Source organism: Herpailurus yagouaroundi, unplaced genomic scaffold (genome assembly GCF_014898765.1).
Source record: "Herpailurus yagouaroundi ecotype Mexico unplaced genomic scaffold, PumYag 160, whole genome shotgun sequence".
In the NCBI taxonomy this organism is placed as follows: Eukaryota; Metazoa; Chordata; class Mammalia; order Carnivora; family Felidae; genus Herpailurus; species Herpailurus yagouaroundi.
Genome location: NW_024412401.1, coordinates 8934246 through 8947228, shown reverse-complemented (window position 1 = coordinate 8947228; position 12983 = coordinate 8934246). Strand labels below are relative to the sequence as shown.

At 41.9% G+C, this 12983-nt stretch overlaps 2 protein-coding genes across 10 annotated transcripts in view; one reads left to right on the top strand and one right to left on the bottom strand.

Annotated features, from left to right (window-relative positions):
- HACD4 (3-hydroxyacyl-CoA dehydratase 4) overlaps window positions 1-7008 on the top strand; it is a 39246-nt gene extending 32238 nt beyond the window's left edge. For all 6 annotated transcript variants that reach the window (XM_040481372.1, XM_040481375.1, XM_040481373.1 and 3 more), the window contains 2 exons: window positions 2946-3071; window positions 4396-7008. In XM_040481372.1, the coding sequence (XP_040337306.1) occupies window positions 2946-3071; window positions 4396-4478 (209 nt within the window). In that variant the 3' untranslated portion in view covers window positions 4479-7008. The remainder of the gene's footprint in view (window positions 1-2945; window positions 3072-4395) is intronic.
- A 5324-nt stretch (window positions 7009-12332) lies between these two features.
- Window positions 12333-12983, bottom strand: part of FOCAD (focadhesin) — a 316309-nt gene continuing 315658 nt past the window's right edge. For all 4 annotated transcript variants that reach the window (XM_040481365.1, XM_040481366.1, XM_040481368.1 and 1 more), the window contains one exon: window positions 12333-12730. In XM_040481365.1, the coding sequence (XP_040337299.1) occupies window positions 12657-12730 (74 nt within the window). In that variant the 3' untranslated portion in view covers window positions 12333-12656. The remainder of the gene's footprint in view (window positions 12731-12983) is intronic.

The following is a 12983-nucleotide window of genomic DNA, read 5'->3' as shown; positions in this document are numbered from 1 at the left end:
GGGTTTGTTGTATACCTTGGAATATGCAGTTGTGATACCCCCAGCTGTGTTCTTTCTCAAGATTGCTTTGGCTATTCAAGGTCTTTTGTGGTTTCATATAAACTCCAGGATGACTGTGGCGCCTGGGTGGTGCAGTCGGTTAAGCGTCCGACTTCAGCCAGGTCACGATCTCGCGGTCTGTGAGTTCGAGCCCCGCGTCAGGCTCTGGGCTGATGGCTCAGAGCCTGGAGCCTGTTTCCGATTCTGTGTCTCCCTCTCTCTCTGCCCCTCCCCCGTTCATGCTCTGTCTCTCTCTGTCCCAAAAAATAAATAAACGTTGAAAAAACAAACAAACAAACAAACAAAAACTCCAGGATGACTTATTCTAGTTCCATGAAAAATGCTATTGGTATTTTGATAGGGATTATACTGTATCTGTAGTTTGCTTTGGGTAGTATGTACTTTTTTTTTTTTTATGTTTATTTATTTTTAGAAAGAGAGAGTAAGCGGGAGGGAGAGAATCCCAAGCAGGCTCTGCACCGTCAGTGCAGGCCTGATGCAGGACCTGAATTCACAAATTGCGAGATCACGACCTGAGCTGATGTCAGACACTTACTCGACGAAGCCACCCAGGCGCCTTGGGTACTGTGGACATTTTAATGATAATTCTTCTAGTCCACGAGCTTGGTGTATCTTTCCATTTGTTTGTGTTGTCTCCAGTCTCTTCCTTCAGTGTCTTAACAGTTTTCAGAGTATAGATGTTTCACCTCCTTGGCTTATTCCTAAGTATTTTGTTTGGTGCAACTGTTAATGGGATTGTTGTTTTCTGAATTTTTCTTTCTGCTACTTTATTAGTATATAGAAACACAGCTGATTTCCATGTGTTAATTTTGTACCCTGCAACTTTCCTGAATTCGTTTGTTACTTCTGTTTTTTTGGTGACATCTTTAGGATTTTTATGTACAGTATCATGTCTTGTGCAGTGAGTCTTGTGCATGTCTTCCTTTCCAATTTGGATGCCTCTTAGTTCCTTTTCTTATCTGATTGTGGCTAGGACTTCTAGTACTTTGTTGAATAAAGTGACAAGAGTGGACGGCTTGACTTGTTCCTGATCCTAGAGGGAAAGCTCTTAGTTTATCACTATGATTTTAGCTTTGGGTTTTTAATACATAGCCTTTATTATGTTGAGGAATATTTTCTCTAAACCCACTTTGTTGCATTTTTATCATGAACAGATATTTTGTCAAGTGCTTTTTCGTCATCTATTGATTGTGATTTTTATCTTTTGTTGATATGATGTATCACATTGACTGCACATATTGGACCATACTAGCATCCCCATAGTCAATCCCCCTTAATTGTGGTAAATGGTCCTTTTCACGTATTGTTGAATGTGGTCTGCTAATTTGTTGAGGATTTTTGCATCTATGTTCATTAGGGATAATGGCTTGTATTTAGAGGGAGGGTGGTGGGAGGGGGTAGTCTCTTTGCTTTTGATGTAAAGGTAAAGCTGGGCTCATAGAATGTATTTGGAAGCTTCCCTTCCTATTTTTTTTAGAATTGATTGATGTGAATAGGTATAAACTCTTCTTTAAATGTTTGTTAAAATTCACCTGTGAATCCAGTTGCTCCTGGACTTCTGTTTGGGAAGTTTGTAAAGTATCGATTCAAGGTTGTTTCTAATAATGGGTCTATTCAGATTTTCTATTTTTTCCTGATTCGATTTTGGAAATGTGTTGTGTTTCTAGGAATTTATTTCTTCTAAGTTGCCTAATTTGTTGCATCGAAATTTTCGTAGTAGTCTTGTAATCTTTTGTATTTCTGTGGGTCAGTTTTTATTTCTACTGTTTTCCGATTTTAGTTTAGTCTCCTTTTTTCTTGAGGAGCTTGGCTAAAGGTTTATTAATTTTATCTTTTCAAGGAACCAGCTCTTGGTTTCATTGATATTTTCTTTTTTTTAAGTCTCTATTTCATTCATCCCTGGTCTGATCTTTATAATTTCCTTCCTTCTTCTAACCTTGTATCCTGCTGAATTTTAAGGCTCCCAAAGATTAGCCCCACTGGATTTCAGGGCCACATGTCATAGGGACTCGTTCTCACGGCAGTCCCCCAGTGCCAGGGCGCTCTGAGGTGGTTCCTTACTTCCTTGCGCTTCCAGGCTTGTGGTGTCCCCTCCGTTTGTGGTTAGTCTCACTAGGGTTTTGCTTTCCAACCACATCTCCACCCCTCCTACCCTTTTCCATGTGGCCTTCTCTCTCAATTCGCTGTGGAAGGTCTGTCCTGTGTTCAGGACGTTTTCAGAGTTGTGCAGATGTAGCTGTTACTTTGGCGTGTCCATGGGTTGAGCTGAACTCAGGCTCCTCCTACTTCACCATCTGCTCCCTCTCTGAACCTCCATCTCTTTATCTGACCCCAGCCTCGTCCCTCAAACTTCTTTAGGCCACCATTTCTCCCAGAGTTGCTCAGAAGTCTTTATAAGTTCTACTAGTGGGTGGGGAGGAAGGAGGAGCTATTCGAAGGCCAGTTAAGCTGAGGAGATGTTGAGTGAAACCAGTTTCTTTGTTGCAGAGCTTTTCAGAATCTCTACTGCACTGATAGGCGTTTTGAAACTCCAAGGAGAGCAACCGTATGCCACATTTTTCGGATTCATCAACCTATCCATCCATCCCTATTAGTGGCTAAGGAGACAAGTATCGGGGGATACCACTTTAAGAAACATTGTAAACTATTTCTCTGTGGGCATAACAAAGTGTAAAATGAACAACAACAAAAAAATTCAAGTCGCACTGTTGTCATGGTCTTGCCAGTTTAGTCGTTCACATTTCTTTGTTAAACTGTAGCTTTAGCTGTGGGATTCAGCAGTGGTCACAACCGTCATTATAAAATTCAAAACATCAATACACACACACCCATCCCTGTAGCAATATGAGAGGAAACTCACAATTCTTTCTTTCTTCTTTAAACAGCATTTGCCATCTATCAGTCGCTGCCTTATTTCGAATCATCTGGCACATACTCCACGAAGCTGCCTTTCAACTTAGCCATCTATTTCCCATACGTGCTGAAAATGTATCTCATGATGCTCTTTATAGGTAAGTGGCTTTTGTTTTTGCATTCTTCCTGTGCTTTCTGGTTTGTGCTGCTATCTACCTTAGCAGAAAGGTCTGCAAACACGGGAGAGGCAGAAAAGGAAGCCCGGCATGATGGACTAGATCTTGTTAGTAAAGCACCTTGAAGTTATAATGCTTTTTGCAGGACATCACAAGATCAGATATATCAGTGTTTCACCATATAAACACGAACAGTTTCCGTAGCAGGTAACGTACCTGCAGTTGTAGGAAATGTAGAAGTTTGACCATGGAGGGGCGCCTGAGTGGCTCAAACATCGGACTTTGGTTCAGGTCATGATCTGACGGTTTGTGAGTTCGAGTCCCGTGTCGGGCTCTGTGCTGACACCTCAGAGCCTGGAGCCTGCTTCGGATTCTGTGTCTCCTGCTCTCTCTCTGCCACTCCCCGGCTCATGCTCTGTCTCTCAAAAATGAATGAACATTAAAAAAAAAAAAAAAAAGTTTGACCATGGACATAGTGATCTACAGAGAAAACACAGATGTCAAACGAAGCAAGCTTGGCCATTCTGGTTTTCCCATTTATATCGATTTTGTTTCCTGTTTGTTTGGTTTTACGTGCTAGCATTTCCCCAGCAGGCAAGTGGGAGTAGGTGCTAAAAACACAAGAAAAATGTGTGGGACAAACACTTGGAGTTGAGAAAATTTAACTGGCAGAGGACTTCCACGATTACGTTTCACTCTCTGCAGCTCTAACCTTCCTCAACCCCCAAGAGAGTTGTTACCTTCCGGAGGTAATCATTATCAGACCTGTAAGAACAACGCATCAAAGAGAAGACAGATGCGACGCTTGCGGGGTGGTAGAGAGAGCTACTCTAGGGAAAGGCAGAAACGAATCCCTTGCCACAAACTGAACAGGACAGCAGAGTATGCTTTCCTTCCCTTTCCGCAGAAGATCTGGACCCTGGGTTAAGTGTTCCTTCTTTGGGTGTCCCTTGCAAGTGTCTTGTCCTTTGACTCCACGCGGCATTCCGACTGTATTTTATTTTTATTATTTTTTTTTCAACGTTTATTTATTTTTGGGACAGAGAGAGACAGAGCATGAACGGGCGAGGGGCAGAGAGAGAGGGAGACACAGAATCGGAAACAGGCTCCAGGCTCTGAGCCATCAGCCCAGAGCCCGACGCGGGGCTCGAACTCACGGACCGTGAGATCGTGACCTGGTTGAAGTCGGACGCTTAACCGACTGCGCCACCCAGGCGCCCCTCGACTGTATTTTAAAACCACGGTTCTTTCCAGGGAAACGCTTGGTAAACCTTACTTACTTCTGCCCCTCCCTTCTCCATGTTAGGTATGTATTTTACCTACAGTCACCTTTACTCAGAAAGAAGAGACGTCCTCCAAGGCTTTCCCGTTAAAAAGAAGAAAGTGTGAAGCACGGCGCTCTGATGTGACAAGAGAAAACCCAGCCTGTGGATTCGCTGCAGTAAACGGCACCGTGGCGGAAAAACACGTGGTACTTGACAAAAAACCCACGACGGGATTGCTCTCCTCAAACTTGAGACGTATCACGGCACTCTCTTATCCTCGCATGTTTTCAAAACACGTATTCTGTGCAAGCTACTTCACCAAAGCTGTGGGTTTTATACAAGTTAAATTTACATCGTGGGAAGCCTGGTTATTTTCCTGTAAGGTTAACGAGACATAGGAGAGGGACTGGGATAGACTTAGTTGAATTGAGAAACCAAAGATGTTAGCAGGAATTGTATCTGTTAACATCTCTCTACATTTCTTTTCACTTTGGAGTTCCCAAATAGCAAGTCTGCAGGAGGGCATCGATGTGAAATATGTTTTGCAGTTGTCTAGGAAAACACTGTACAGACAGATGCCCCGCCATCGCCACGGTTCACACCATTTTACACATTAGACACGCTTAGGAAATGACACGTGTTCCAAACCCTGGAAGAATATTCACTAGTATTACAAAGGTACTTGGACTTCGATCCTTAAAAGAGGGCCCTGATGAAACAGAATAGATCTTAGATAAATATACAAATAATGCCCCATATTTCTTTCCTGGAAAAAAAAAAATGAGGCCATATCCATACCTTGTAGGGACATAAAAGGTACAAAACTATAATAATTTTGAAGGAAACAAGGCAACTAAGAACTAGTGATGTTTCAGATTACTGAATTATTATTGCTAATTACTATGTCATCACTTAGAGTTTTGAAAACTTTTCTTTTGAAGATCTAAAATATTTGTGAATAATTGACTAATAGCATCATCTCTGTAACACTGGTATATCATTCACTTTTCTTGAAAGAATTCTAGAATCTTCTGATCCAGTAACCATAGAAAAAGGGAACTAAACATTTTGTGACATAAAAACCAGGTAGTAAAAACATAGTTACAAAAAAATTGGTCATCTCATTTCCACTAAATAAAACGTTTAAAAAGTTGAGCGTTATTAAAGATAATTGCTATCTTTACAAATTTAGTATCCTATTTGGAATCTCAAAATAAGTATAAAAATGATCCTTTTAAAAATCTAGGTTTTGTTTCTAATGTTGCTTATTTTAAAAAATTTACTGAAAGCTCTAGAGCAGGAAGAGAACAGAATCCCTCTGCAAACTTTGGGTGATTCAGTCTAGCTTCCTCTCAATTAAGATCGCTGAAATACTATTTACATCTAGAATCACTGAAGAGCAGAGTTGTAACAATTAGAGAAACTACATTTTGTTATTAAATAATACTTTAATTTCTAAACCAAATGACCTTAAGAACCTGCGTACTTCTTAAAATAGAAGACTGAAAAGAAACACAAGGAAATTTAGAATTATGGATTGACAATTTCAGGTCTGCAACAGTTGAAACCAAAATCCATGACTCCTTTGGTGACCCAGTCACAGTTGTTCTTGTGGTTGGTTGCCTGTATCCATAATTGAGAGAAATATTAAATTTCGTTAGAGATTAGTAAAAATAAGGATGTAATTTTTCCTTCACCACGTTAAGAAACCCAGCCAGTAAACATCTACCTAGTTGATTGGATATGACCCAGAATGCAAAGTTGATTTCTTTGGCTATTTTAACTGTGTGTCCATCAAATCTCTATTTCATTTTGTTCAGTGTTGTCAAATGCTCAGTTTCCCAAATCTAATACATATAGATGAAATAGGAAACTATTAGATATTTTAAAAGCATAACACATAACTTTTAAGATGACCTTTCTTTGGAGTTTTCAATGCCAAGTTCCAGTGCCTCAAGTTCCACGTAACCCCAGCTAAGGTGTACTAAGTAATCAGCAGCACCGGGACCTCCGGAGCGGGTGGGGGATAAAACTGCTCTGAACGAAAATGCTGCAGAGCTTATTTCATCACTGAGCAGAAGTCTGCCTGAAAAACATCACGTACACACTGTAATATCATCAAAGTCCCTGGGCCTTTTCTTTATCAAAGTAGTGCATGAAAAGCAGTAACACTTCTTCCAAACATATCCATTCAGTATTAATGCATTTTCTTTTCTTCACTTTTCAACACTCTTACCCTTGTCTGATGTTTTTCTTCAATAAACAGATTGTTAGTAAAAGAAGTTCTTAGTTGCCGCAAATGCATCTACATTCATTCAAGAAACAATGTGGGGTGCCTTGCACACTGTAGGCATAAAATTATAAAACCTTTATCAGGCTTCCTGCAAACACATTTGTTACTAAAGAATAAACCGCATCTTCCTGAAGTCCCTAAAAGAAGTTAACCCTTTTGTTTTAGTATATACCTTATTCTGCCTACCTTGAGCAAGCAAATTTCGAAAGAATTTGCATTTCTTTCGAAAGATGATGTAGCTATAACATCAATATCCAAAATGTTTCTGCAAAGAATCTTATGTTTATATACAAAGAAAACAGTCACGTTTTATTGTGCTAAAGTATTAAAGTGATTTAAAATTAAAATGTGCTAAAAATTATCTCCCCTTCCCCCAACATCGTCCTCTCCTTTATTTTTGCTTTGTAAACATTACGTTGTTTTTCCTTTGTTCGGGTAACTTTTACTTTCTATTTCTGGGCCTGATTGTTGTGCTTTGATATGGCCCTTTTTACCAGGGTACCTTTTCCAAGTATGTTTCAGGGAGCAACAGTCCCAGAACTAACCAGGGAACGACCTAGAAGGCAGATTCCAGGGTGCCCCTGGGAGCCAGGAACCTGCATTTTGCCAGGCTCCTCAGATGCACCTCTGGCACACTAGAGTTTGAGTCCAAAGTATTTCAGCTTTGGACAGAAAACCGCTAATAAGAACTTCCATAAAAGCCACCATGCCATGTAGTTCTGTTTTTAGAACCAAGATGATGACATTCATTTATGTTTAAAGGTGCTACCCGGGAATTCATTTATCTCTGGTAAGGGTGGCTAGAGTTGAAAAATCTCATCTTAGAAAGGGGAACTGTCAATTCCATCTGAAAATCAATTAGTAAGAACATGTCTTGATTCATCAAACGTAGGTGCCTACCGCGTGCTTTGTGGTATTCAGCTGAGCCACGGGATCCAGTGAGAATGTGGCCTGGAAGTAAGCGCGGTGGGTAGGATTTGAAATCCAGCTCTAATGTTTACCAACTGAATGCCCCTGAGTTCGTTTCCTGCCCTGGCCAACACATGAAGTATGGTAAATTAAACCTTTTTAAAATATAAGCGGCTACACAGAAGTAGGAAATTTGTCACATGCTTTCCTGGATGCTTTAAACTTATAAGATGGTTCGCTGATTTACATTTTCTGAATCTAAGTTCCATGAAGGCAGGAACGTCCTGTCTTACTTCGTCCCCCAGGACCTTATATGGTGCCACATAGTACTCATAATTGTGCAGCTCTGACTTTATAGATTGCTACCAATACATCCAGAAAGAGACATTTTAAGAAATGTATCAATTAGGTGATGTTTCAATTATATTTGATTCGTCCCAACACTTCATGTTTAGAAGACACATGAAGTTTTTTAAAATTTACGTTAGTACCCTTTCTTAATGGGCTACTTGCTTTTAGAATGTTTCAAGGAGAACAATTACATTTCTATGATCTTCCCAAGTCCCAGTGTACATATGGTCAAGCATTAGAGCTATTTTAGTGAAACCTGTAAGTGGTAACATTTCTATTACATCTGAGAATTTATAAAGCATATTTTTGTATTTGATCCTTACAACTACTTTGTGAGGGAAGTTACTCCTTGTATTCAAGAAATAAAACCAAAGTCAGGGAATCATCACTGTCACTCTTAGTTTCATATCCAATAATTTAGCTGGAAATTATTTCATATGTCCCTTATGTTTGACAAGAATCAAATGATCTTCAACAAGTTACATGCATATTCACAACTTCGTAATTACTATATCTTATCATACATTAAAAAAAAAAAAAAATGAGACCTTAGTGTTTCCAGGATCAGAATTAAGTATTTCCTTTGAGAAAATACAAAAACACATTACCTCATCCAGGACCAACGTGACGATGATACACATTTACACATGAAGATGACGCCGTGAGGTGTTTTCTCCAATGGGAGGAGGAAGGATGTGAATTATTGCAGCCCCATTCCGTCCCTGGGTCCCATCTGAAATGCCTGCGGCCAGGAATGGGCTTGTGGGGTGGAGATACGGACTCACCAGACACCTAGCCTACGACTCTGGCTTTAGCGAAGGCCACAACGTCCAAACCAAATGATCCGACTTCCCTTCGAAAACAGCAATTTACAAAAATGTTTACTGAAAGTTTAAAACGGCTTATTTTCAGAGTTACCGAGTTACTTCAAGATAGCAGCGGAGTTCCTAACAAAGTCTTACTATAATCACAATATCGTTATCTTTGGTTGAAATCATGTAGAAATTCGGGCGGTCAACTTCAAAAAAGGTTAAGAACCCTGTAGTTAGTTACCATGGAGTCATTACATTACAAATAAAAAAAGATAATTTTAGGCACTTGCATGGATGCCAACATCTGCTTGGAATGCACACTTTTCAAATCAAGAGACTGTTTGGATATTTCTGAGACACATAATAAAGCTTTCACCCCACACATTAATTTGTTAGGATATTCCAACATGCTATTTGTCTTGGCAACTTGTGATTTCGAAACCCAACAGAAGATAACTTGGAATATTTCCTTTTGTATATAGTTTGGAACATCTGGTCTGAAAAGGCAGAGACTTCTGATTTCTAGAGAACAACGCCAGCCATCCTGAGGGAATAGCCTCCTTCTGACCTGAGGTCACACAGGTGACCAACAGAGTGTGCTCATTCCAGTGGCCTTAGATCTTGAGATTTTAGAACCTTCAGATTTTCCAATTTAGAATCTTATATCTTAGACCCTTCAGAGGGTACCGTGAATCGGAAAATCCCACAAATCTGCAGCTCAAGACTGCTGAAAACAAAACGGGGGTGGAGTGGGGTGGCGAGGGAAGAACGGATACAGATTTATTTTATTTCTCCCATTTTGTACTCTTCTGTTCCCCAAGGGCCCAAGCAGGGGACAAAGTTTGAGATCAAAAGGGCAGCCTGGATTTAGAAGACCGGGTTGATTCTTCCTTCCCTCTCCTCCCACACCAGCAAGGTCTGCCTGCCGATTCAGGGCAGAAATGCAGACACCCTCAGTGTCCACTTCCTCTCGCTGTTCTGGACTGCCACCCACGTTTGCAAGCTGGCCAGGAATTCAAAGTCCCTTAACCCACAAAAACCCATTCCTTTACAACTCCTAACTTCCCAATTCCAGCAGCCTATCAACATGAGGTAGTATCCTTTTTTGTTTTTTTTTTGTTTTTTGTAGTTGACAATGTTGTATTAGTTTCAGGTGTACAATATCGATGTTTGACCCTTCCATACATTACCCAACGTGCAACTCCCGTTGAGTGTGGTTACCATCTGTCACCATTATTTCAGTATTATTGACCGTATCCCCTGTGCTTAAGGGTTATTTCGTTTCTCTGATTACAGCAATCGATATTAAGCATGAACGAGATTCAATCCTTGGTAGGAGCTTTCATCTTTAAAAAAAATTTTTTTTAATGCTTTATTTTTGAGAGAGAAACAGAGCATGAGCGGGGAAGGGGCAGAGAGAGAGAGGGAGACACAATCTGAACCAGGCTCCAGGCTCTGAGCTGACAGCACAGAGCCCGATGCGGGGCTCGAGCTCACAGACCACGAGATCATGACCTGAGCTGAAATCAAGAGTCAGACGCCCCGACCGACGGAGCCACCAAGGCGCCCCAGGAGTTTTCATTTTTTTTTTTTTAATTTATTTTTGGGACAGAGAGAGACAGAGCATGAACAGGGGAGGGGCAGAGAGAGAGGGAGACACAGAATCGGAAACAGGCTCCAGGCTCCGAGCCATCAGCCCAAAGCCTGACGCGGGGCTCGAACTCACGGACCGCGAGATCGTGACCTGGCTGAAGTCAGACGCTTAACCGACTGCGCCACCCAGGCGCCCCCAGGAGTTTTCATCTTAAAGTGGATGCTGATGCCCTGATACGGTAGAATGAGCACTGGATCTAGGGTTTTAGGGCCCTGCTAATCTATATATAGCTCTGCCTCTCATTAGATGTATTTGCTCCGTTTCAAAATAGAAATGCCTCTTCACACTATTGTTGTAGGAGTGAAATAAGATCATACAAGTGGAGGTTCTAGTGAACTTACAGTATGGCACCTAACAACAGATATTAGATGAATTTCAGTCTCTGGTAGGAAGTATAAGAAAGCGTATGCAGGGGGAAGGCAAGAGAAGCTAGCTTCTCATGTAAAACTTTCAGCTTCTGCCCTCAAATTCATTTCCCTCCAGCCCAGCCTCTAAGGAAATAGTAAACACGAAATATCGGCAACGCAGGTGAATACTACCCGAGGGCCCGTCTCGCCTTCCCCTTTTCTGAAAGCATCTCGGCACCTTATTGAGGTTCGGCAAAAAGAAAGAAGAACGTGAATTACGAAGTGAACCACAGATATCCGGGACCTGCAATCACAAATCCATATATTTGGAAACTAAACTCGTGGAGTTATTTTTAACCTGAGCGGGAGGGAGGTTGACTGGGTGATGACATGAACGCACAGTATGTCAAACAGGAAGACTAAAAGTTCCCCGGTGCTTGTAAAGAACCGGGCACTGATATGGCATGGTACACACAAAGGTATATTATCACTCCGGGGGGCACAACGTTCATCCCCAGTGATCCCACGTATGTATCCATCAGAACATACATATGATTGGTTAAAGGCGGCTTTGATTAATGCCCGCATGAAGGAAAAATTATTAGCAAGCAGATCACAATGGAAATGCTGCCTGATTCTCAAGCCCTCGAGTAAAACGCCGCCCTCGAGGACATTGTCGCATAACTTCATTTATTTGTCATTAGGCCACCAGCCACCCTGCTTAATTAAGGTAGAGATTTGTACTTATAAAAAATTGTTCAAAAAGATATATTTTTAAAATGTTTATTTCTTTGGGGGTGGAGAGAGAGCACACACACACAAGTGGGGGAGGGGCAGAGAGAGAGAGAGAGAGAGAGAGAATCCCAAGCAGGCTCTGTGCTATCAGAGTCCAACCAACATAGGACCTGATCCCACGAACTGTTAAGATCATGACCTGAGCTGAAATCAAGAGTCAGAGGCCCAACTGACTGAGACGCCCCTCAAAACGATTTCTATCCAACATTCCCTCATCTTTCTCCTGGAGGAAACCCGGTTTAGGTGTGACCCAGGCCCGGTAGATTAAGGGTACCCCACGTCCCACGTCCGTGTTGTTCGGGGACTCACATGTGATCCAAGCCCAACCAGAGTCCTCTCCATGCTGCTCCTGTCATACCTGTGGGCAAGGACACCTTTCCTTCCCTTTGTGGTTGCGGGCAGCTGTCTTAACAACTGTGTGGAGTGATCACGCGCCCTAACGGCATTGTTTGCCTCACCGAGCGCAGCTGACTGAACCTGATCGGATCTGCTCTAGAACTTCTTGGTTTGTGAGCCCCTGTTTTCTTCTTTGGCTGGAGCTTTTTTGGATTCGGTAACTTTCAGACTGCATCCAAGAGACCCAAGCGTAAGAAAATTATAGCCACCACTAGCGAATCTGAGTTAGCTAATGTTCCACACGCACCAGGCTTATTATTGATAGGCGGCAAGACTGTTTTCTCAATAAGAAAACTTGAAGTCAACGATATCCTCCAGAGACTTCGAGGGAAGTCGATGGTGATGTCACTGTCACCACTGTAAGTTTGGTTTTGCTAGCAAAAGCTTCCCCATGCCTTAAAACAAAGAAGTCACAGGCACGACATTCACAGGATTATTTTACTAGAATTTACGGGGGAGAGGATGATGTTGTCCAATTTGCACAGAGTAAATCTTCAGGTTGAACGCCTGCCAAATACAGGAAAATTCAAGTTCTTGTTTCAGTCTCAACTGGCCTGGGTATGGAAGCAATGCCCGCTTCTCCTGGTACGCGTGAGTCAAACTGTCGGTTATGTCTCCACCTTTTCGTGACCCTTAACTCTCTGCGTCAAGGCTCAGCGACCCCAGACACGAATTCTGGAAAAACTTCTTCCATTTCTATGGTTTTCCTCATCCATCTGAGGATGCTGCCGGCTATCACAGAACTTCACCAACCATACGCTCTGGTCCATACGGCTTTCTTCTTAAACTCTGGGAGAATTCTCAAGGACAGCAGGGTGGCTAAGGGGACAAAAAAAGTGAAGTGTGCTGTTGCATGTGGTGAAATGCATCCAAAAAGGTCATTTGCTTACTTATTTTTAACTGTTTGTTTATTTGAGAGAAGGCACGTGTGTGAGCAGAAGAGGGGAAGGAGGGAGAGAATCCCAAGCAGGCTCCAGGCTCAGTGCAGAGCCTGACGCAGAGCTCGATCTCACAACCTCAAGGTCACAACCTGAGCCAATATCAAGAGTCGGAGGCCTAACTGACTGAGCCA